This window comes from Macrobrachium nipponense, chromosome 35 (assembly GCF_015104395.2).
Source record: "Macrobrachium nipponense isolate FS-2020 chromosome 35, ASM1510439v2, whole genome shotgun sequence".
Taxonomy (NCBI): Eukaryota; Metazoa; Arthropoda; class Malacostraca; order Decapoda; family Palaemonidae; genus Macrobrachium; species Macrobrachium nipponense.
In genome coordinates, this window is record NC_061096.1 from 56805869 (window position 1) to 56832270 (window position 26402).

Consider the following 26402-nt stretch of genomic DNA (forward strand, 5'->3'; position numbering starts at 1 on the left):
CCCGGAACCCCACACTATAAAATACCACCCAGTCGAATTAGAGGACTGTGATAGAGAGAAAAAAAAAAATAATATAATAATTAATAATTTATTTAATAATAATAAAGAAATAAAAGACATTGGAAGACTACTAAAGTATGTTATGGCATAGGATGATTTATGCAAATACAAAGTAATTCTTAATTATCATAAAATTTAGGCCACACCTTACCCTGTCTTGTGGAATCTCCAAGAAGTTCACAGCAAGACAACCTATGGCGACTTTTTTTCTTTCAAGTTTCAATTGTCTCTCAGCCATCAGTTCCACCACTGACTTTTCTACAGGTCCTTTTTTGGCTTCAGAGTCATCAATATTTTCCTCTTCAGGAGTGATCTCCACTTTCATTTCTTCTTCGATTGCTTCCTTCTGCCTTTCTTCTTAATCAGTTGCCTTTCATCTAAAAAAAAAAATTACAAAATGTTGAACATTCAGTAACTAAAAGCCTTTTGCTTTTACCTATGATTTCATATCCAGTGAAAAGTAAAAAATAAAGTACAGAATTGATGTCTTTCACAGTAAACTAAATACTTATAACCCAACTTTATGGTCAATGAACTGCCTCAATACTTTGTTCCTACAAAAAATTAATGATAAAATAAGTTTCACATATACTTACCAAACAACTACATTAGCTGTACGCTTTCTTACCTGGCAGTTGAAAACTCAAATTTCCTGGTGGCAGTGGCGGCGCTGCCATTGTTTGTGTAGGTGATACAGGTCCCACCCACTTTCGGCAATACCTGGTACTGCTGAGCTAACTATCTTCATTCATTTGAGCCGCAACCTCCATCTGTGGGGAGGAGGGAGGGCTCTGATTATGTAATTGTTTGGTAAGTATATGTGAAACCTTATTTTATCATTAAAATATCATTTTCACATAAGTGACTTACCAAACAATTACATTAGCTGAATCCACATTACCTGGAAGGTGGGTATGTGGAGAGCTTTATGAACAAAAAAACGATTATCATGTGCTCACATTATATATAATGTTTACAGTACCTTTACCTTGTGAGAGCGCAGCTACAGGTAGATACTGCCTCTGGTCAGCGCTCTCATCACATGTAGGAGACGTGGCAGTAATGGCCAGGGTCTCCCTACTAATGGTGGGATTTGCAACCATGGAAGCACACTGATGATTGACAAAACATCGTAATTTGCCCTTGCTCTGGGAAAAAAGACCAGATAAGACCACACAACACCATCACCTACACTAAAAACCATATGATACCCTTAACCAGATATAAGAGCTGGTGGGTACTTCATGTACATGTACCCCAGGCTTTCCCCACAAACTCAACAACCTCAAATCCAAGGCGAGGAGATAGTAGAGGGAAAAAACCGGGTCCCCCTATGCTTCCTCTCCCAACACCTTTCCATTCCCGCTACTGACAACGGTCCCCACGATGCAAAACACCGATTTCGCAAATAGTGCGATGCAAACATGATTTCGACCTCCAGAATGTTGTTTGCATAATGGAGGATAGAGACATATTTGTCTGAAAGCGAAAGATGTTGCTACTTGCACGAATCTCGTGCGTCTTTCACTTTCAGCACCCTAAGAGCATGTTCCTGAGTTTGGGGCATGCGCTTCTCGGATCAAACTCCTCAGGAAAAAGGACATTGCATTATTTGAAAGAGGCCGAGATGGGTCTTTTACCGAGCACCAGAGTCGGTTCAACTCTCCTCTCACAGTTTCTGTCCTAGTCAGGTAGTGTCTGATGGCTCTGAACGGACACAATGTGCTTTGTTCCTCGTCTTCCTACCCGACTAAGTCCGTTGAAGTTCTTTATCTTGAAAGAACTGGGACAAGGATTTCGAAGGATCCTCGTTCTTAGCAAAGGAAGTCTGTTACATATGAACAAACTGCATTGCCTTGGGCAAAACCCACTTCCTTACTCATCGCCTGCAACTCGCTTACTCTTCCGCTGTGGCTAAGGTGACTAGGAATAGCGTCTTCCTAAGTACATCTCTCAAGGTTGCCGAATTCAACGGTTCGAAATTGGGGACCGGTGAGCCACCTTAAAAACTACATCCAAATTCCATTCCACTTCTTCGGGCTTGAAAATTTTGGAGGAACTAAAGGATCTGATCAGGTCACTGATGTCCGGATTTGACGAGATGTCGAGGCCTCTAGGCTTAAATACTGATGTAAGCATGGCCCTATATCCTTTAATAGTCGAACCCTATACAGTGGATCCCCCGTATTCGCGTTCTCCGGATTCGCGGACTCACACATTCGCGGATTTCTCTCGGGAACATTTCCCTGCATTATTCGCGGAAAATTCGCAGCATTCGCGGTATTTTTCTATGAGAAATATCCACAAATTCCTGGTTTTTTGTGATCAATTAATTCATCATAAAATGCACTTTTTGTGATAAAACTATTAAAAAAGCCAAGTATGAACATTTTTAGTGGTTTTTCTTAAGTTTTAACTAACGAAATAGGCTGTTTTTAGCACTTTTATAGGGGTTACAAACATTCGCGGATTCTAACTATTCACGGGGGGGTGGTCTGGTACGCATCCCCCGCGAATACGGGGGGAACACTGTATCCTTTAATAGTCGAAGTGGCCAACTTCTTGGAGTCCCTCAGAAATACCCAAAATTCCGCAATTTCTGTTATAGATGTTTCAAAAGAAGAGATACCTATGTCGTTTGCACCATGACCTAAAGACTCTCCACTTGGACTGGTAGAGCTTGGCAGAAGAGCTTCTTCTGCAGTAGCAATAGCTTCTGACCACCCTTCACGAAAAACCTTTTGCTCTGACAAGGTTCCTGGCAGTCTGAATCCTGTCAGGGCCAGAGCGGACAACCCTTGGTGCTATCGGTTGAAATGGGGTTTGTTTTGAGAAGTGATGGATTTTGTGGAAGTAGTTCTGGGAAAATCCACTAGCAGACTGAGGAGGTCTTGGACACTCTTTCCTGGACCAGAATGGAGCTACTAGGGTCTTATTTTCACATTCTGGTGCAATTGAAGCCTTGTTTAATACCTCTCTTATCATCCCGAAGGGAGGAAAAGCATAAACGTTCAGTCCTGTCCAATCCAGCAGCATTGCATCTGTTCTCCACTCTAGTAGTTCTGGAATCGGAGAACAGGTCTATTGATGGTCTTCCCCAGAGCTTCCAAAGGTTCTGACACACTCTCGTTCAGAGTCCGTTCTGTTGGCAAAACCTGATTCACACGACTCAGTTTGTTTGCAATAACGTTAATTTTTCCTTGGACAAGTCTTGGAAAAAGGGTGATCCTCTTCTCGTTCGTCCAGGTGAGGAGATCTTCAGCTATTTGTTGAGAGAGAACAAAGTGGGTCCCTCCATGCTTCCGTACGCATGACAACGCTGTGGTGTTGTCCGAGTAGATTGCTATGCTCCTTCTGGTGACTAAAGGGTCGAATACTTGTAGTCCTAAGAGGATGGCCTTCAATTCTTTCACATTGATGTGCAAGGTCTTTTCTTGTTCTGTCCACAGACCTGAACTCTCTTGTCTCCTAGAAGGGCTCCCCATCCGCTGTTCGAGGCATCTGAGAAGAACTGTAGGTCTGGGTTCGACACGACTAGGGAAAATCCTTCTTGTAATCTTTCCCTCGAATGCCACCAACAAAGATCCACCTTCATCTCTTCCGTCAGAGGGAAGACTAGCGAATCCGGTTTTGTGTCTTCTGAGACCAATTTGCTTTCAGGAAGAACTGCAGCGGCCTCATGTGTAGGCGTCCTAACCTAACAAAACTCTCCACTGAAGCCAGAGTCCCGAGGAGGCTGATCCATTCGGGAGCTGAGCAGGATGGGCGAACAAGAAATTGCTGGACTATCGACAGGCAGGACTCTATTCTCTTTGGGGAGAGAAAAGCTCGAAAAGCTAGAGTCTACTATCATCCCTAAATAGAGAATCCTCTGAGTTGGAATCAACTGGGACTTCTCCATGTTTATTAGAATACCCAATTGCTGTGTCAAAGTAAGTGTCTTCTCGAAGCCTTCACACACTGACGACTGGATCTGGCTCTCAGGAGCCAGTTATCGAAGTAAAAACCTGTGTTGATCCACAACAAATGCAGCCACTTTCCTAGGGGAGCAAAAATCCGAGTAAATACTTGAGGGGCAGTTGACAGTCCAAAGCAGAGGGCTCTGAACTGGAAGACTCTCTTCTTAAAGACGAATCTCAGGAACTTACTGGAGCTCTGATGGATGGGGACATGGAAGTATGCATCCTTCATGTCGAGAGACACCATCCAGTTGCCCGGTTGGATGGCTGACATTACCGATCAACTGGTTTCCATCCAGAATTTCGTCTCCCGGAAGAAGAGAGGTTCAGAGCACTTATGTCCAAAACAGGTCTCCATCCCCTGATGCCTTGGGACTACGAAGAGCCTGTTGTAAAATCCTGGAGAGTTCTTGTTTGTTCCACCTCCTCTATGGCTTCTTTGCTGATGAGTTCTTCTACTTCTTTGGCTAAAGCCCAAAGCTCTTGTTGATCTTGTCGAGTATGCTGTCAAACAGACAGGTGTATTGGACAGTGGTGGATCCTGTGTAAATGGGATCATATATCCCTCTCGAAGCACCTTTATTACCCACTGTTCCGCTCCTCTTCGACTCCATTCCTCCCAGTAGTCGTGGAGTCTCGCCCCCCACGGGTGTGTGAAGGTTCTTTTCTACATTTCTCTTTTGTTTATTTCTCTGCCTTAAAGGGAGGTTTCTTGGTAGACTTGGAGGTAGTTCGTAGGTTAGTCCTTGGTCTCTGCTGCCACCTCGACTTACCTCCTCGAAAGGGGTGCTTTTGTAGAGGGGGAGCTTTAGCTCCCGTCGCTGGAGGTTCCTTAGGGCCTTCTCCGCCGACTGAAGAAAAGATCATTGGTGGAGGTTTTTTCTTTTTCCCGAGGTCCGACAGTACATGTCGGATAGTTTCTTCTGGGAACAGGTGAGACTTACTCAAGGGGTATAAGAAAAAAGCCGATTTTTGGTTTGTGGTTACTCCTCGAGATGTGAAGGAGCACTGCTGTTCTCTCTTCTTGAGTACTCCCATAATGATTAGAGCGGCCAATTCCCCTGAACCATCTCTTACTGTCCTGTCCGCACAGGACAAAAACATTGAGCCAGTCCGCAGAAAATCTTCATCCAGAGACTGGCAATCTTCAATTTTTCTGGCTAACACTGCAATTGTCCAATCCAGAAAACTGAAGACTCTGATCACTTTATACAAGTTCTTCACCAGGTGATCCAACTCAGGTGAAGAGAACAACACTTTCGCAGCTGAGAATGCTGCTCTTCTGTGTGAGTCCACAAGGCCGGAGAAGTCTCCTTGGGAGGAGGCAGATACTCCCAAGGAAGGAACTTCTCCTGTCACATAAAACCTATAGGTTTCATTCTGCAGCTTCGATGGAGGGTAGGCAAATGAAGCCTTGCCTGAAACCCTCTTCTTAGCCAGCCACACTTCTACTTCCTTCAGTGCTTTCTTCGAGGACTGAGAAAGAATGGTTTCAGTAAACCCAAAGGCGCTGATCTATCCTTCACAAACATCAATGGAGGGGAAGGCGAAGCTGGCTCAAAAAAATCAGGATATGTCTGTAAAAGAAACCTTAACAGACTAGAATAAGCTGAAGAGGGTTTCGAATCCTGGTCTTGAGTTTCCTCTTCCGACAGGACAGACGATACCCAGTCTTCTTCCGTCTGGTTTGTTGTCTTCTTCAAAAAGACCATCAATTCTTGAAGTTGATGTTTAAAGGAGCCCAAAGCGGAATCCTCTAACAAAGGTTTGGTCTTCGAATCATCCTTGGTCAAAGTCGATGTCGAGGCTGTCGTATGCTCTTCTTCGAAAACGATCAACTGGGAGTCGAAAACAAACACGAGACGTATGAGGTGAACGAGTCGAAAACAACACGAGGACGTATGAGGCGAACGAGTCGAAACTTCTATCAACACGCAACGATGGCGAGTCGGCATCACAAGCGCTGTACCGCACGTGGGTGTCTAACTTCGTCCCAAGTTATGCTATCCGAAGAAGACTGACGATCTTCCCGGGAAAATCTGGTCCGGAGCGAAAACTGCAGGAAGGTTTGTGGACTCCAGTGCTCCTTGGATTTCTTAATAGACAACGACATCCCTCTCGCACGCTGGGCATGTCTCTTCAAATCACTCCACACTTTTTGCCTCGACACAGGCGACTGCACTTCCAAGTCAGACGACAACTGCACGTCACTGATATCTATGCCTTTCGAGCGGCCTTTCTTAGGCACGCGCAAGTTGACTATGTCGACAGAGTCGGCGACTGACATGGGAAACAAAAACCCCCAGTCTCCCTTCGAACTCCGGTATGTCTTCTCCCGGGAGCTGGGAGTGGGACAGTGACCTTTCGTCTAGGAGAAATGGGGGGACGGACAGCGCCTCCTGGACATGACACTGACACTTGCCCCAACACTGGCTTTCACTTGACTTTTATACAAAAGCATGAAATGACATCCTATCCATAACGGATTTTGCCAAGAACTCAAATTTCTTGTCCATTTTGGACTCTAACACGGAAATGGTGTTGGGATCGGAAACTGGGATACCTGGACTGGAGTACTAATTGGTACTGAAGTTGGAGGACTATCAATAGGTGAAATATTAGATAAAAGTGGAGAAGATGGAGGTTTGTTCGCCTCTAAAGGACAGGGTTGTTCTCTACTCAAGCTTTACTACCCGCTCAAAGAGCTGCTTTCCTTGTTTTCCTATCTTGTCCATTTTATCCAAATGAGCTTGAAAAGTCTCCACCTTGTTCATCTAAAACTACAGCATTCATCACAAGTTAATTCCTTGCTACAGCACTGACCCCTACATTTAACACATTTGGAGTGCGGATCGTAACATAGTTTAGCTAATCTAGTTTGCAGCCACTGCTGCAAAACCTTACTGACGATGAAACTAGCATCAGACATCTTTGCAATAACTTGCTAATAACGAGGCAGCTAACTGATAAAGCAAAAAACTAACCAAGAAATTGTACATCACCAAATAGATATACGTAATCCAAAATGGCGACGAAAGTCGATTGCCACAACAAACTACCGATGTTACCCCGTGGCAGGCAGAAAACGAATTGAAGATAGTTAGCTCAGCAGTACCGGGTATTCCTGAAAGTGGGCGGGACTTGTATCACCTACACACGACGATGGCAGCGCCGCCAGAGCCGTCAGGAATTTGAATTTTCGACTGCCCAGATATATATATATATATATATATATATATATGATATTGTTATGATACAATAAAGTTTGTTCATACTTACCTGGCAGATATATATATAGCTGTATTCTCCGAAGTCCGACAGAATTTCAAAACTCCCGGCACACGCAGTGGTCGGCCAGGTGGTAGTACCCATTCCCGCCGCTGGGAGGCGGGCGTAAGGAACCATTCCCATTTTCTGTCAGATTTTTCTAGTGCCACTGTCTCCTGAGGGGAGGTGGGTGGGCACTTTGATTATATATATCTGCCAGGTAAGTATGAACAAACTTTATTGTATCATAACAATATCATTTTGTTCACGAATCTACTGCCAGAATATATATATAGCTGAATCCCACCTTGGAGGAAGGGGGGAGACAGATTCGATTTTGGGAAACAATTTCATATATATGATTGATATTTTGGTTCCTTAACTGTTAGCATAGCTGACTTCGTGAGTACCGTCACCCAAGTCTGCATCTGCTTTACTAGAGACTCCAGCTAGGTAGTGACCTGTGAAGCTGTTGAGTTCTAGAGGATCTGTCAACGGGGGCGTGACCACAATGCAACTAGATCCTATATTATAGACCTCCCATTTTCGGTACTGCATTCCTAGAGGTTGCCAGCAAGGACGTGACCTGTGTAGCTGGTGCGCTCTAATGAACTGTCACGGGGAGCGTGACCACAAGTGACAGATCATATAGGTGTTGTTTCGACACCGAATGCTGTTAATGCTTCACTGGAGGTGCCAGCAAGGACGTGACCTATGTAGCTGGTGCGCTCCAGATGATTTGTCAATGGGGGCGTGACCACACTGTGACAAAAACATTTTACCCTACTATGAGGCGAAGCAAAAACATTACCACCTGACCTAGCCTATCTGGTTAAACTTCGTAAAACCAAGGCTAATGAGGGAAGGCCGCCTAAGGCGGCCTACCCAAGACCACAAAAAACTAAACACCTACATAAAACATAATAAAAATAAAAAAATAAAAGAAATAAAATTAAAAAGTCCCAACTAACATATTATTTTCTAAAAGATAGGAAGAGTGCTACTCTCTGTCCCCAATATATTGTCTGCTGCGACATATGGGCCAAAGAGTAGCAGTTCTCGTATGTAATCCTCACCTCCCGCGAAGGTAGTGAGAGGCAAACACTGAATTACTACGCCAAAATGTGGCATTCAAGATGTCATTGAGTGCCATGTTCTTTTGGAAGGCTACCGACGTAGAAATAGCCCTCAGTCCATGCGCATTCACCTTCAACAACTTTCATATCACTGTCTTGACAGGATGAATGCACTTCCTTGATGGGTTGCCCCTCAAGAAAAAAGCCCCAAACAGCATTCTTTGACCCACTGGTAACCTTAGGCTTTCCGACCAAACCACCACAAGTTATCAGAAGGACCTCTTATAAACCTTGGTTCCTATCTTTTCAGACGGAGGGTTGACTTCCTAGCTATTGCTTAGGAGTCTGCTTCGTCTCAAGAGCCTCAGCGAGGATGTGACCTATGGGTAAGAGTTCTTGTGGGTTTGCCGATGGGGTCTTATCCACTTACTCGGCAAAGCCTAACTGGCATTTGTCAATGGGTGCTAATCCACTCATATGACCATATACCTATGCCTATTAGCATAATTAAGGAGCACAACACCGATCCCGATCACCTGATCCTAACACGAGGGTTAGCGCTTAATTTTAAAAAAGAGTTAAACTAAAATTAACTCACTAGTTAAGGATCAGTGTTCGGCTCCCTATCCCAGCAACGTATCCGCAGACACGAACAACCAAGAGAAAAGGATCTCTTGTAGGTTGAATTGACATCCTTCGTGTAACGGGAGGTCAACACAGAAATTGCATCTCCCGTAAGTGACAGCTCATATGTCCTTTATGACATATTGTTATGGAACCAAGAAGAATTCATAAAAGCTCACACTCATGCATAGGTTCAAACGGACTGGCCATGAGGAACTTCAGAACTACATCCAAGTTCCAAGACGGCAACTTGGGTTGTTGAACCTTCATCGTTTCGAAAGATCTCAAGAGATCGTGAAGGTCTCTGTTGTCCGCCAAGTCCAGGCCTCTGTGCCTAAAGACAACTAAAAGCACACATTTCTTATAAACCTTCGATTGTATAGGGAGGACTGGCAAGTTTAAGATCCCTTCTCATAAAAGGCGGACGTCAGCACTCTGGCTCACAGGTCGTGGTGGAGGAAAAATGCCGTTCTTCTCTTGCACCAACTCCTGAAGACTATCCACTTCGATTGTACACTGCGTTGGAAAATGCTCTTCTTGCACTGGCGATAGCTTTCGCCATTGACGTATAGAAGCCTCTCGCTCTGGCCAACTTTTGGATAGTCTGAATGCAGTCAGACTCAGAGCGAAGAGGCTTCTGTGGTACCTCTCGAAGTGGGGCTGTCTGAGTAGATCTGTCCTTACTGAAGCGTCTCGGGAAGTCTACTGCAAAGGCCATGACCTCTGTGAACCACTCTCTCGCAGGCCAGAACGGGGCGAACAAAGTCATTCTCGTCCCTTTCGACACCGCAAACTTTCTCATGACTTCCCCTAAGATCTTGAACGGGGAAAGGCGTACAGGTCCATCCACCCCGTCCAGTCCCAGAGAAGTGTGTCTATCGTCACTGCAGCTGGGTCGAGTACTGGGGAGCAGTACAGTGGAAGCCTCTTCGTTCTGGACGTCGCAAGATATCCACGAGCGGACGTCCCCATAACCCCCACAGCTCTTGGCATACCTCCAAAGCAGAGTCTACTCGGTTGGCAGAAGTTGACCTCGTCTGCTGAGGAGATCTGCCAAGACATTTCTCTACTCATGCTACAAACTTCGTAAGGATCATGACGTCCAGTGCCCTTGCCCACAGCAAGATCTCCTTTGCCAGAGCAAAAAGGGGGACTGAGACTGTGTTTCCTCCCTACTTCTTCAAGTACGCCAGAGCTGTGGTGTTGTCTGAGTTGACTTGGACTATTCGACGAGAGACTTTTTCTTGGAAAAACTGGAGAGCTAAAAAGATGGCTGCCATTTCCTTTAGGTTTATGTGCCAGGACACCTGTTCCCCTCTCCAGGTGCCTGCCACTTCTTTCCCCCTAATGATGCTTCCCATCCCGTGGTGGACGCGTCGGAGAACAACACTAGGTCGGGGCTCTGATGCTTGAGAGACACGCCCTCCGACAGCTACACTGGATCTAGCCAACATTTCAAGTGATGTTTTACCTCTCCTGAAATTTCCAAGATCATGTGTAGATTCTTGTTTTCTTTCCAATTGTACTTGAGAAAAAAATGTAACGGTCTGAGGTGCAGTCTCCCCAAGGAAACAAACTTCTCCAGCGAGGAAATGGTCCCCAGTTAGACTCATCCATTCCCTCACCGAGCACGAATCTTTCCTTAGGAAGGCTAACACTTTGTCTAAGCCTTGCTGCTGACGTCCCTGGGACGGAAAAGCTCGAAAAGCCACTGAATCCATCTGAATCCCCAGATACACGATGGATTGGGTTGGGATCAGATGTGACTTTTCGAAATTCACCAGTAGTTCCAGGGACTTCACCAACGATTAAGTTGTTTGAAAATCCTTCAGACACCGCGTTTGAGTGGAGGCATGAATGAGCCAGTCGTCCTTCGAAGATAACAATTGCGAAGGAGGAGACTGAGGGGCCGCAGGCTGAAACTATTCTTCAAAAGAGGCTCAAAGCCATCGAACCAAGACCTCTTCTTGCTTCTCAACTGACACACGTTCGGGAAGATGGTAACCGTGCTCTCTAGACAACCTCTGGAGAGCTGCATGAAAACTAGAGAGCAAGGGCAACTGGCGAAAGAGCGGAACGAGGAGAAGGAGAAGGGACTGCCTGTACTCTTGATTGGCAGCCTATCATCCTTCCTCTCGCGATGTGGCTTTGCCTTTCTCACTGCAATCAACAAAACAAGTTGTTGTTTGCAAAGCTACACAATCATCCTTTTCGATGGAGAACATTCCTTCTCAGGCAAAAGGCTGATCCTTTGAGAAGACGATGGGCGAGGGGAAGCCCTCCTCCTTCTCACATGGACGCCAAGGATATATCTTAGGAGCGACCGAAGCGCTCAAAAGCATACTCATCGGAAGACGTCCTCTCCCCGGTGAAGATCGCAACACAGTAGAAAAGAGACGAGGACGTTGAAGCGTCCCCCTCCCTGAGACCCTACATCATACATCTTAGCTCTCTTTTACTGCGGAAAGTCTTCCAATTGCCCAGGAGACGACTGCAAAGCAGGAGCTAACGGACGAGAAGCGTCCCCCTCCGAGGAACCAAAGACGACGGCCGCCTGTGCGACCTATATCGTCTTCCGTTCTCCTCAGAGGGAGCGAGACCCTCCGAGAGTTCCAACTCCTGCGCGGGCGAGGACGTCTCTGAAGACTAAAGTAATCTTTTCAAGATTCAAATTCTATGAGATTATGAGCCATGACATCACCTATAGACGAATCTTGACTATGAGAGATGTTCAGAATCATTTCTAGATCATCTATGCTATTCCAGTTTTTCTGCAGGAAAAACTGGAGAGGTGTGAATTTCAGTCTATTCAGGGAAAACAAACTTCTCCAGCGAGGAAATGGTCCCCTGACAATTCATTCATTCCCTCACCGAGCATGTTTCCTTCCCTAATAAGGCTGCGTTTCACTTAAACAGGAGTAATTTGAAGACACTATAGAAGATTGTTCATTTGTTTCTTCCTAAAAGTCTCCTTCCTGAGATCCATTACTATTCTCTGATTCTTCTCGGCGAATGTCTGAAGAAGCATTACGTTCCTGTAGCGTCCATCCAAAGCGTCCTGCCAGGAGCGTCTTGCGCTCGGCGCTGTCGTATTTGGCAGCGGAAGGAGTCCCCTTCATAATCGAGCAAGGGACGTCTCGGCGAGCTAATTGACTGCATCTCTTGCACATCATTCTTGTTTCGAGGGAAATCATGTGTGTTATGCCGCTGTAGACTCGGACAGAATTCTGTTACCATGCGGTAAACAGAACCGAAAAAGGTCTAATACATATATATACATACATACATTTACACATATATAACCCATACATATATATATATAATATATATATATATATATATATATATATATCTATATATATATCTATTATAATACATATATATACACATACACATTTATATATTACACATACTACATACACAAATATATATAATTTTTTTTTTTTTTTTTTTTTTTTTTTTTTTTTTTTTTTTTTTTATTTTTTTTTTTTTTTTTTTTTTTATGAAAAAATTCTCGCAAAGTGAAGATGTTCAGCCATGTATGCTAGAATTCCCTTCAACCCGAGGCTAAGGCCGTGATTGTAGGGTAGAAATACGGTTAGTCCGTCAATCCCGCAGGAGAGAGAGAGACGTAACCTACTGCGCATAGCAGACAATCAGATGGAACTGAGCACTGGCATTACGCATTAGTGACAGCAGACCTTGAGAACGTTAGTCGTTCTACTCGCACTGCTCTGCCTGAGTTGCCACCTACACCATTCTACGAATGAATAGGTTTACTATCATTATAGAGCAGAAACCAAAATCCATCAAACTAGTATATTTTAAGCGAAACTGAATTTGCTAAATATAAAAGGCTAACTTGGTATTGTCATAACAATACCTTAAATGTTTAAAAATAGGGAAACCGGCAACCCCTGAATAGTTGCAGGGAGAACCGATTAAATGTAATAAGAATAATCGTACTCTCGGTTTGTCCTCCGTTAGGAGTAACTATGGTATGAGTATATAACTTGAACCATACAACAGTTTGATAGTAATATGACGTAAGGGCAAAAATAAATATTCTATGATACAACATCGCTTGTTCACCTTTACCCGGCAGATATATATATACATATATCTGACTGGTAAGTTTTATGAACAAACGTAGAGTATTTTAGACACTTGGACAGCTACCTCCCTACTACATTCTGCCTCACCGAGGTAGGGAGAGCCATCACGCGGTAAGTGTTTTGTCAATGAGAAATTATACGCTTACGCGATAGAATGAACACTCATGGCATTATCACTATTCTTCACTACACTACTATAAACTTTCCAATGCAAACATGATTCCAGGCTACGCAGAGATTTAAGAATCACAGATAGGGTATTACCCTCCAAAGACACTATTGTACGGCCGAAGGCATCACAGGTCTTTGGAGGGATAAATTCTACTGGACGGGTAACTTGTGTTACACGCCTGGAGGAAGACCTCCTTACACTATCACGTTCTAGTTTACGTACCTATGATTCATAAGCCTTCCACGCAGAATCAGACATTTTCACACTCGTTGCAGCGCTCATCAAACATACAAACATGTTTCCTACAATTCGCGCACACTGTATGAGGGTCTACCGAAGTTTTCGGTAGCCTAACCTTGCATTCTTCCACACAACATACTCTGGCCTAGTCGAACTAGATCCAGACATCGTAAGTTTAAGGAAAAATCAAGCCAAAATAAAAACAATCCACAATTAGCGTATGCCTAACCACCGATCCTAATCAAATAACCAAAAATCAATCGGGATACTCAAGTGACCAAAAGAGTTCCAAAATCCAATGACGGAGGTGCAGAAAACACTTGTTGTCTGCACCGGCGACAGAAAATATCTGACAGAAAATGGGAATGGTTCCTTACGCCCGCCTCCCAGCGGCGGGAATGGGTACTACCACCTGGCCGACCACTGCGTGTGCCGGGAGTTTTGAAATTCTGTCGGACTTCGGAGAATACAGCTATATATATATCTGGCAGGTAAGATTCGTGAACAAAATATATATATTACAGAGAAGGCCCTGTATTTGCAGGGAATGTGCACCAGATACAACCCCCTGAATAGCTAGAATCTGCGAATACTTAAAACCTCCCTCTAAAAATGCTTATAACTGCCTATCTTGAAAGATCATATACCAAATGTATGTATACCTAAAGTATCATCCTATCAAATATACCTTAAATTATTCTTCTTATGAACATTTTCTAAATTTAAGTCTTGGTTTATTTAAACTTGATGCCTTCATAATGAAAAAATTTGTAGATAAATATAAGCAACAAAATTAACATATTCAGTTTAGACATGTTTTGCACCCTGTATGGCTACGTTATAGTTAAATCTATGTTTAAATCTGTGGTTAAATCTATGTTTAAGTTTGTGACCGTGTAATATCCGATAATCCTGGATTATCTCTTTGATTTCTACCCTTTTGACAATTAACCATCTGGTATTCTTGATCCTTTTATTTACCTGGTAACTTTCTTTCCAACTGTATTTCATTTGTTCCTTGGCAATGTCTTAGTAAAGACAAAAGTGCTTGGATTTCTGCTTATATCATTTTCCTGTGGTATTTGCTTATAATATGTTTAAGACAACTTTGTCTTTCCTTACTTCCCAAATTTCTGCAGTTGTCTTGAACTGGCACTCCTTCTCTTTTAATCATTAATTCATTTAGAGATATACCATTGAATTTTTTATATGATATAAAATAGTTTTATTTATTTCTATTTTGATGTGTAGAATAACTTCTTCATTTTTCACAATTATTACTCTACTTTGTAATCATTTCGCCTTTCCATGTACATTACTCTGTTATTTAGCTTGCTAGCTGGCTTTCCTCCATTAATTTGAGTCAATTATTAGCAAAGATACCACTACACAGAAGTGGTGGAGTACATAAAAATAAATGAGTTACATTGAATTTCACAATGGAGCAACTGAGAAAACTCTATTTGTAGGGTCCCTGAAGTGTAAAGATCTTAAAGCTGTGGAATACAGCATGGCAGTCAAATATATGGGGGCATGTGAAACACATGGAGCAGCTTAGCCCTTAAATGCCGAGCCGGTATTTCCGAAAGTGTCTCCCTTATGCCTGCAGCGTTCGCGAGTGAGCGCCAAAACGAAGGAAGGTGGTTTTTTTCAAAAAATCACAGCACGCTTAATTTTCTAAAAGATTAGATAGTTCATTTTTGGCTCCTTTTTTGTCATTACCTGAAGTTTAGTATGCAACCCTCAGAAACAAAAAAGAATATAATTTTCATATATAAATACTGGAATATATGACAGCACAAAAAAAATTTCACATAAAAATTGTATACAAATTGTGCTGTTGAGCAAAACGGTTTGTTAAAACTAATGAGTTAAATTATTTTTTTGTTGTATTGTACACTAAATTGTGATGATTTTGGTATATAAAAAATTGTAAAACGATCAAAGCAACACAGAGAAAATATTATCACAATATGATGCATGAATTCTCAACGCGCAGACATAAAAAGATAGCTGTTTGCAAAAATTCACCATAAACTGAAATATTGTGCTAGAGACTTCCTGTTTGTTTGCAAAATGAAGGTAATTGATTGAATATTACTAGACTGTAAGTGTTGTAGCTTACAATTGCAGATTTCGACCATTTCGGTCGAGTTAAAAAAGTTGACCGAAGGTCACATTTTTTCTATTGATCGTTATTTATATGAAAATATTTCAAAACTGATAAAAGCTACAACCATGGGTTGTTTTTAATTGTATTCCACATGAAATTGCACACATTTTCATATATAAAACTTTATGATACGGCTAATATAAAATGGTGCAAACATTACAACAATTGGACGAAAAAATTAGATTTTTCAGCAGTTACGCGTTGGACTAGGAAAAAGGTTTTTTCTAAAATTCACCATAAATCAAAATATTGTGCTAGAGATTTCCAATTTGTTGCAAAATGAAGGTATATGATTTAGTATTACTAGAATGTAAGAGTTTTAGCTTACAATTGCAGTTTTCGACCATTTCGGTCTATAGTCAAATTTGACCGAAGGTTGAAATTTTGGCACTTATCGTTATTTATATGAAAATATTTCAAAATATAAAACAGAGCAAACATTATGACAATCGGATTTTTTCGGAAGAGTTTTCCGCGCAGACGTAAGGAAAAAGTTTTTTTCATAAATTCACCATAAATCGAAATATTGTGCTAGAGACTTCCAATTTGTTGTAAAATGAAGGACAATGATTGAATATTACTAGAATATAAGAGTTTTAGCTTACAATTGCATTTTTCAACCATTTCGGTAGAGTCAAAGTTGACCGAAGGTTGAAATTTTGGCACTTATCGTTATTCATATGAAAAATATTTCAAAACTGATAAAAGCTACAACCATGGGTTGTTTTTTGTTGTATTCTACATGAAATTGTGCACATTTTCATATATAAAACTTTATGTAATGGCTAATAGAAAATGGTGCAAAAATTATGTCAAAGTGACGAAGATAATTTCTGAGATGTGTCGCTGATGCTTTTTATTTTCGAGAAGAAAGAAATTCACGCTTGCGCACCTGGGTAACGATTGTAAACAAAAATAACAGCTTATGATCCATGAACTCCCAGCATCCCTCAAGGTGCATGATTCAAAAGTTTTAGCCAAGTAGGCCTATAAACTATTTTTCGCAAATTTTTCAAAAAACTTTTTTGCGTTGACGTTTCGTACGTCAATTCGGCACACAACAGACAATTTTCGTCGACGTTTAATACGTCTAAATTGGCGTTTAAGGGTTAGTAAAAGGGAGCAGAATATGCAGGAGCAGTTGGGTATATAGGACAAGAAAAGTAATAAAAAGCTAGTGATGTATGAAAAGGCAGTCGTGTACATGAGAAACCAAAATGGAGGACATCAAGTCCAGTAGAACAAGCACCACATCAAATGACAATGAAGCAGGAGGGAACACAGATACTGGCAATGAGACAGCAATGTAGAAGTAACAGATCATAAGCTCTTTTAAGGAAACACCCAGTGCAGAAGGGTCTTGGAGAACATGAAAATCTGTCTTGGGTCCAGTCTGGAAAACATCATCCCCTGAACAAATGATGTTGAATGATGAGGTAGGAATGGGTGGACAACAGCAAAAGTATTTGTATTTTCCATCCTACCTCATGGAAGTATCTGCAGATTATATGGGAGGGATAAATATTCCATTTCTGGGCCTTTGTGTTGGTCTGCCTACTGAACCATGGAGCTTCATTCAACACTGATGCTGGTGGTTACCTAGACCCATTGTATCATGATATGACTTCTAAGGTACCTAAACAAATATCTGATTTTACTCAACACTGATGCTGGTGGCTACCTGGACCCAATGTCTCAATGATAGACTTCTAAGGTACCTCGACAAATGGCTGATTTTACTATATTTGGAAGAAAATTAAGTGAGTACCTGTTGACCCTGTTAAAGTTTTGATTGTTCCTTAGGCCTGCAAATAAACTAGAATAAGTCAAATCTGCAACATTCAAAAAGTTTAAAATACCTCAGTATGGTTACTCACACAAAAGAGTAACTGGTTTTAGACATGAAAGAATTGGGTCATAAGCTAGTATGCCCATCCTCTGGCCAACACTTGGCAACCAATGCTCACAAGTCAGGGGTTAAAAAGTTTATAGTGATTTGCATTGCCAGTGGAATGATCACCATCTCTGGTAAGTATTCTGCTAATTCCCCCAGGACTGGAGATCAAAGATGGGGGCCACACCTCCTAGCTCTCCAAGCAATGAGTCTGATTGTCAAAGGATAGCCAGCAACGCATCTCACACATCCAAACATTCATTTGCTACTTAGGAGGATGAAGGATTAAAAAAGTTGAAACTATCACACCTCAAAACACCAAAAATCCATGCTTGTGGGGTATCAATGATACTCAACATTCCTACACATCATTATCATTATTCTAAACATGATTTACGGGGCAAAGTTTTCCTGTAACTAAAATGCCAGGTGTCATAAATATGCTTCATCACTCTTTAAAAAACTGGGAGAAATCATGATAAAATACCAGGAGGTATTATAAATATGCTTCACCACTCTTTAAAATCACAACCACAATCAGACAGTCATCTGCTCAATCATAAGTATTTATTCCTAATGTCAGCTTAAAAATACTTAACACCTATGACTACCTCAAAAGTCAAAAGACAACTTCAAGGCTATACCACAAATGAATAAGAGTAAATCCCTATAGCTTAAAATTTACAGCTGGAAATAATAACTCTCTCAACTTCAGTTCATGAACTATCAGAGTAACGAGGTCAAATTAATCAGTCTGTATTATATGACTATTTTATTCAACTTTTTTATACTCCAAGTACATGTAATGAGCTAACTGAAATTTTTGGGTAAATACATGATAATGACTACAAGATACTAAATAAAATAAAACTGCAAAATTGATTTAACAACTAACGTGTAAAAGGAATGTACAAACCTTCTCGCTGGTGTATCTTTCAACAATGCCTGATTTAGTTTTGAAAGGGAGTAGAGACTTGATGTCATTTCCAAAAGGATGGAAACTTCTCTCCTCCAATTCAAAAGGTTTCTCCTCCTCCCCCTCCTCTGCTTCTGTTTTATTTTGCTGTCCCTCTTCTTCATCATTATCTTGATTTCTGTAACAAATAGGTGATGAGGAGAAATAAAATATTAATGAAAACTGTAAAATTTTAAAAATAATTTTAATTCCACAACTACTACATGCCTCACTTTACTTATATCCATTATAATCTGTTAAGGATAGCTGCCCAGAAATGATATTTTCAAACCAATCTAATAATTATTGGGGATAATAAACCAGGGATGAATTCACTTGCAAAAAATGTAAGTGGTAACTGTCACTGGATGAGACCTACCCCAACTAGGAAAGTACCTTATCTTGTTACCAAATACTTCACTTTTACTCTCAAGATGGCAATCATGACTGTAGTAATTCAAGAGACCTGGTAGTAGCTAATCCCAGTTGGAAAAGAAGGGGTTTTCACTTAGGGAATACAAAATAAAACAATGCAACCACAAGGAGGTCCTATTATTCCCAATACAACAAGCAAAGTCATCCTCACCACCTGGGTGGAAGTACAGTTTAGTATAGGAGGATCTCAGTGGAGACCAGTCTTGCAACTGCTGGAATTTACCCATGAAGAAAAAGCTTCTCCAGGGAAGAAAGGAGACTGAGAATGACTTGTCAAAGACATGCTTGTTATTCCTGTCAAAATAGGATCTGCACCAGAAACTCCATGAACCTACTGATTTGAAGGTCTGTGAAATAGACCTTCATATCTATCAGCACACCCAGGCCAGAGATGCAACTCCTTCAAGGTAACCTAGGTACAATCAACTATTCTCCATCCCAGAGCAACAGTACCTCAGAGGATGCCAGGACCAGTAAATCGTATCCTAAGTGAAGGGGCACAAGCTAACCAGCACTAAGACTCGTGTGACCACCCGGGGAAAAACAGGACTGAAAAGGCACAGCCCTGTCATAGATGAACATATTTACTACCTATAGTCTTAATGGAGGCTAATATGGCAACAAATGTCCTCGCGATATATATTAAGTATGACGTCGTCCTCCATAGAAGCCTACACAGAAATAGAAGTTTCCATCATTCCCCCCCCCCCCCCCCCCCCCTGAACAAATTTGTTTGAAGGCAAGTTCAATGACCAATCTCCAGGTCCCTGTCATCCCCGCCACCAGGATGAAGTGACTATACAAAATGAATAAACAAAACTGGTGTGCAGTCATAGACAAGTTGTACCACATGTTTTGTCATGCGAGGCCCTCACATCTGCCAAGAAGACCAAAGCTAGGGGCAAAAATCCCTCAGATAAACCGGGCCCCTACAGAAATTACAAAAAGTTTGAGGATTGAGATATGAAACAGTCACACAACCATGCTCCTCCCCTGAACACCTACTCTATTCATGTTCACACTAACCTTCCATTCCAAGAACAACCAAATATACTCATACAACATACAAGTACCAAAAATATGGTGAGGACAGACCTCCAGGAAACCAAGTCCAGTTCCGCAACAGTAGCAGGGACATGTTAGAACAAGAGTAGCCAAAACTAAAGTGAAGTTATAGAATGGTGAGAGGCTGGATACTCCCTCACTACCCACTTCCAACTACTTGGGTAACTTGTTAACAAACTTTAAAGGGGAACTTATGGTTAATAGCCATTAAATTTTGTCAAACAGAACTTTTAATAAGCTAAAAAATGAGTCATTGCTCAATTCTGTACGTAATCCCATTGATTTACAATTTAATTTCAAAGTAGCGCCAAGGTACTTCAATGGAGAGCGCCATTTCATTTCTCCTGGATTCGATCTGTTGCCATCTGGCGGATTAGTACCCATGACGTGGTGCTGCGGTCACCTCAATAACAAGAGCAGCAAAAGCATGCGTATTGTAAGAGTATTCATCCTTGGTATTTTCCTCATGTTTTAGGTCAAGTGTCATTCAAAAAAAAAAAAAAAAAAATAGCATAAATTATGCCAACTTGTATGGCGTTTGGTTTTGCCAATACTTCTGGCAAGTGTCCAAAAGGCATAACATTCCACAGGATTCCATCAAATAAAAAAAAATCAAGTCGCTGGCTGATGGCTCTTTGAAGGGAGCATATCAACATAAAATCTTTCAACGTACGACGCAAACCATTGTCTGTTCGGACCATTTCTTGCCAACAGATTTAAAAGTTGACATTAAGAGCAGGGTATTAGGTATGGCTATGAAATTTATTTATATATGTTTTGGGAGCTTAATTTCTCTCTGAACAGACCACGGGACTGACTAAGATAGGGCGGCTATCTATACTATGGTGCCTCCACTTGTATGCATTTGAATTGAAATTTATTCTTGTCATTTGCCATGTGCATGGTGTGATGGGGTGAATGGCAGATTTCTAAATGTATGTGTGTGTGTGTGTGTGTGCCCATGAACTGATGAGGGCCTTCACTTAGTCCTTTTTAACTAGTTTAATTAATGGGTTTTTAGAATTTAGGGCTGTATATGCCACACCAAAAAATGGCGGCGCCCATGGTGCAATAGGAAATTTGGTCGTAAAAAAATAAAAGAAAATGCCCCTTTCAAAAAACTTTTTTCCCCAGGGGTACTTAAAAAGAATAATACTACATATGGAACAGCTAAAATGCAACCATAAGTTCCCCTTTAATGACCCAACATGCTTGTTTCTTGCAGGAACAAATACATACTCCAAGTAAAGTAGCTGCTATCAATGGAAAGTGGTAGATCAAGAGTAAATAGCTGTATTGCCAATGACCAGGTGGGGCACCAAGCCCCTCACTAGTAAATATTATAGAAAAGTAGAGAAAATATTAAAAAAAAACCCATTGCCAAAGGATACATAAGAAACCCAAACAGGAAAATATGGATGAAATATGAAAACAAACGAATACCAAAATTTGAAAAACAATTCGATGGCATCACTGAGTGTACCAGTCAAGCGTTGGAGGATACAGGATTTCGTGACTGATACTCGGGACAAGAGGAGAAGAGCAAATTCTTCTTCATCTTCGAACCAGGACTGTCACAGCCCAATCAGCAAGAAAATCAAGAAGTCAGTGGCTGGTAAGCTCAAAGCAATCGGACGAAGCCGTTTACAGAGTCCGAACGAGCGGAAGCGTCGATGGTCGCTGGGCTAGCGGCCAACGTCGAGTTGCCAGTGGTGACTACAAAGAGTCTAAGAGAGACTACAATGCCGTGGCTTAACTTGATACATATGCTGATGCTTTTACAAATGTTTTCCATGGACTCTAGATGTCAGAGTAATGCAATATGATAAAATTGCTCTCATATTTGTATATAGGATTGCAAACAGATATCTTCTCAAATACTACTGACTATAATATTTTCAAGGATCGAGCCATCAGCAGACATGAAAGATCAAAAGTGCCGAGGCCGTACGGTTGGACGACCATGACGCATGCTAATACGTAGATACCTTCTCAAATCCTACTGACTATTCGGGATTGAGCCATCAGTGGCCATTAAAGATCAAAGGTGCCGTGGTCGTATGGTCGAAAGGCCATGACGTATGCAAATAGATACCTTCTCAGATCCTACTGACTATTCGAGACCGAGCAATCAGTGGCCATTAAAGATCAAAGGTGCTGCGGCCGTATGGTCGGACGGCCATTATGCACCGGATGTTTGTCAGAGGGTAGGAGTGAGTTAACGTCTCCTGTGGCTGAACACAGCGCGTTATAACATGAGGAAAGAGAAAAATGATATTGTTATGATACAATAAAGTTTTATGCATACTTACCTGGCAGGTATATATATAGCTGTATTTTCTGAAGTCCGACAGAATTTAAAAAACTTCCGACACACGCAGTGTCGCCAGGTGGTTAGTACCCATTCCCGCCGCTGGGAGGCGGGTATCAGGAACCATTCCCATTTTCTATTCATAATTTTTATTTCCACTGTCCCCTGAGGGGAGGTGGGTGGTGGGGGGGTACTTGAATATATATATATATATCTGCCAGTTAAGTATGAACAAACTTTATTGTATCATAACAATATCATTTTGCTCATGAACTTACCTGTCAGTATATATATATAGTTGAACCCCACCGTTGGAGGTGGGAAGGGACAGAATAGAAGGATTTTGGGACACAAATGCATGCAGATGATTTACATCTTGGTTCCACCTGTTAGCATAGCCGACTTCGTGATTACTGTCACCCAAGTCTGCTTCTGCTTTACTAGAGTTGCCAGCGAGGTAGAGACCTATAAGCTGGTGCACTCCAGATGATCTGTCAACGGGGGGGGCGTGACCACAATGTGACTAGACCATATTGACCATACCATGAGGCTAAGAAGTAAAATAAATATATATATATATATATATCACCACCTGACCAACCTAGCCAAAAGTTAATGTGTGTTAACTAAGGCTTCAGAGTTAAGAAGTCGCCGTTGTCAGCGACTCCACAACTAAATTAAGAGCTCTTCCTAACCATTTTCTACAGGATAGGATGAGTAGTACTTTCTTGACCCCAAGATTGTGTCTGCAGACACGTATGGCCCTAGCGAGCAGCAGATCTCATATGCCATCTTCACATCTCGCAGGGAGTGTGAAGTGAACCCAGAGTTGCTTCGCTAAAACATGGTACTCAGGATGTTGCTGAGTGCCATGCTCTGTTGAAATGCTTCCGAGCCGCGCCCTCACCTCGTGAGCAATTCAGATAAAAATTTAAGCTTTCAAATCTTTTTGTGCAAACACAATGAAGGATCATTTTTTGTTTTTTAAAGAAGAAACTCCTTAACCCTAAACCAGGGTGTACTTCGATATGGGCAAGTCTGGTCTTTTTCGGAACACTGCCAGATTGCCCGACTGACTTCCTTCGACCTTTCTTGATTATAAGTAGATAAAACTTGAGAGACCTGACAGGGCACAGGACTCTCTCTGGCTCCTGCCCACTACTTGTGCCATCCTTGCTTCCAAGATCCTGGCCCAAGGACAAAAAGGGTTTCCATTCTTAGGCCATAACGAAAGGCTTAGAGAGCACACCTCCTTGTGTTCTCTAAAGCCAAACTTGTGACGATGGCTTAAAATCTCACTAACCCTCTTTGTCGTATCTAGGGTGGTTAGAAGAAGGCCTTCCTGATCACATACAAGAAGTTAACAGGCAGGAGAGGTTCGAATGCTTTGACATTGCTTTGACATCAAGAACTTCAGACTACGTCTAAGTTCCATATTGAAAGCTTCGATCCGGAAATGCACAGTCTGTACTAAATGTCAGGTGAAACGACCAGTTGACCAGTCAGACGAATCAAGGACAGCAAGGCTGTACCCTGAAGACCATAAGGCACTATTCTTAGCTGAAGGATGAGTGTCTGGACTGCCTGGGCGATTCAATCTAAGCAAACCTTGGGGGTGTATAACGCAACCCAACGTCGTCCGCAATCGACTTCGTCAATAAGAAAACTCAGGGCTACTATATGTCACCTGATCTCGCACGAGTGTCTGACTCCGAGAAAACAGGCGAGACAAAAAGTGATGGTGAGCTAGAATCGAGATTCCCACAGACCTCAATGATCGTGAAGGTCTTTGTTGTTTGACAGATGCAAATCTGTCAAACAACATTCTCTGTTGTCTGTTCGCACTGCAGAATTTTCAAAACTCTCGGCAACCGCTAGACCACTGGTAGTTCAGGTGATCTCCCCCACGTTCCCGTGGCGCTGGTACTTGGAACTATTCCCGTTTTCCTCAGATTTTCTCTGAACCTGTCTCCTGAGGGGAGGAGGGTGGAATTTAATTATATATACCTGCCAGGTAAGTATGCATAAAACTTTATTGTATCATAACAATATCATTTTTATGCATGACACTTACCTGGCAGGTATATATATAGCTGATTGACACTTTGGAGGTGGGTCACAGACAGCAACATCGTCATAATTCAAAAATTAACTAATTTTTAAAATTATTTATTAAGTTCCTTACCTGCTAAGGTAGCTGACTTCGTAGGTCCTGCCTCTTAGCTGCTAAACCTTAGTAGCTCTCAACTAGGATGTGACCTGTTTGTTGAGAAAGCTAATAACAAGGGTCTGACAAACTGGACGGGACCAATTTTGTTGACATGAAACCCTAGCCCTCTCTTACCAGGGGCATTCATGCTAGGATAAGTTAGACCACCTGAACCACACACAAAGCTAACGTAACACATTACACTTCACATACTGAAGAGGAAATAACCCTCTCAGACACCATAAAAAGAACACCCCCTTAATTAAAATACCTAGCATGTTAGTAATCTATCGTTGCTGCCGTCGATCGAGACGATTCGTACGGACTTTTGCAATCCTGTAACGAACCTCTAGATGATCGTTACATTCTACGCCTGTTGTTATAATAGGCTCTTTCTCGTAAACTCGAGCAGGGACCGAGAGAAGTATACTTCTTAAGATATGAGAGAGCTGTGGAATATCAGAGTTGATGTGGACCACTGGTTCCAAAAACTCGTTTCGAGGACTTGAGGGCGACGAATTGCATTTACATTTACTTCTTTCAGATTAAGATCCAGGACATCTGAAACACTATCCAGATGTCCGGACACCTTCTTTCTATCATGACGCACTGAGAGATGTTCAGAATAATTCCTAGATCTTGAATAATATTTCAGTTTCCCTGTAGGAAAAAACTGTGGTCTGAATTGCAGTCTATTCGGGGAAACGGGGAAACAAACTTCTTCAGGAAGGAAATGGTCCCCAGCAAGCTCATCCATTCCCTCCCCGAGTATGCTTACTTCCCTATAAGGCTGCGCGCTTTGCCTAAGCAGGAGAGCATATAAAAGTGCAATGTTGCGGTAGACTCATAGTTCTATACCGTGCGGTAACAAGCACCGAAAGGATTAAGAGATAACTCTGTTGAACATAGTAAGGCAAAACTAATGCAACGTTTATTCATTCACGTAAGAAATCCCCTCAATCTTAGGCTAAAGTCCGTGATTGTAGGACAGAGATACAGTTAGTCAGTCAATCCCGCAGGAGAGACGTAACCGCCAGCACAGAGATACGGTTAGTCAGTCAATCCCGCAGGAGAGAGAGACGTAACCTACAGGGCATGACAGCGCACGATATGTTACTGGCTCGGTTGGAACTTGGAAGTTTGGAACTTGGACAGTCAGACACAGCAGCAGCCAGCAGCTTACGAACGTCGTCTCTTAACTTTATGTCTGGGTTGCCAGCTACCCTATTCTACGAAGAAATAGGTCCGTTATTTTTGAACAAAAAGAGACTCTCAAGCTGGTATATTTAAGCGGAAACAGAAACGCAAATATATAGATGCGTTTGTGTCGTCAGAACACTACCATACAACGGTGGTAAAAGATAAATCGGAAAATCCTGAAGGCTGCAGGGAGTGACGATTTAAATGTCCTTAAAATAGTAGAATAGACCTCTCGGTTGCCATCCGAAGAGTAACTACAGCAAGCGTGTATGACTTGAACCAACCAGTAGTAAAATAACGCAAGGCAAAAAATTTTATTATATCACAATAAAGTTTGTTCATACTTACCTGGCAGACATATATATAGCTGAATTCGAAAATACAGCTACATACATATCTGACAGGCAAGTTTCATGAACAAAACTTAGAGAATGCGAAGCAGACAGCTCAAGCTTCTTAAGATACTGGACATAAGCCTTCATTGACGTAGTCTACAAGTCTATTTCTTGTACGAGTCTGCGAATGAGGAAGGAGAGCTCTTCCGAACCTTGTCCTTATTCGCTTACGCAATATCAAGTTAATGAGATGTTTGTCAATGAGAACTAACCCATTAACGGTACAGAGAGATATTTTGTCAATGAGGGGAG

General features: G+C 41.9%; 1 protein-coding gene across 1 annotated transcript in view; it reads right to left on the reverse strand.

Annotated features, from left to right (window-relative positions):
• Nucleotides 1-568: 568 nt before the first annotated feature.
• The window catches only part of LOC135208367 (uncharacterized), a 55105-nt gene continuing 29271 nt past the window's right edge, over nt 569-26402 (reverse strand). The window contains exons 5-8 of the mRNA XM_064240467.1: nt 18497-18674; nt 1049-1208; nt 931-961; nt 569-614 (exon numbers count right to left, since the gene is read on the reverse strand). Of these exons, the coding sequence (XP_064096537.1) occupies nt 569-614; nt 931-961; nt 1049-1208; nt 18497-18674 (415 nt within the window). The remainder of the gene's footprint in view (nt 615-930; nt 962-1048; nt 1209-18496; nt 18675-26402) is intronic.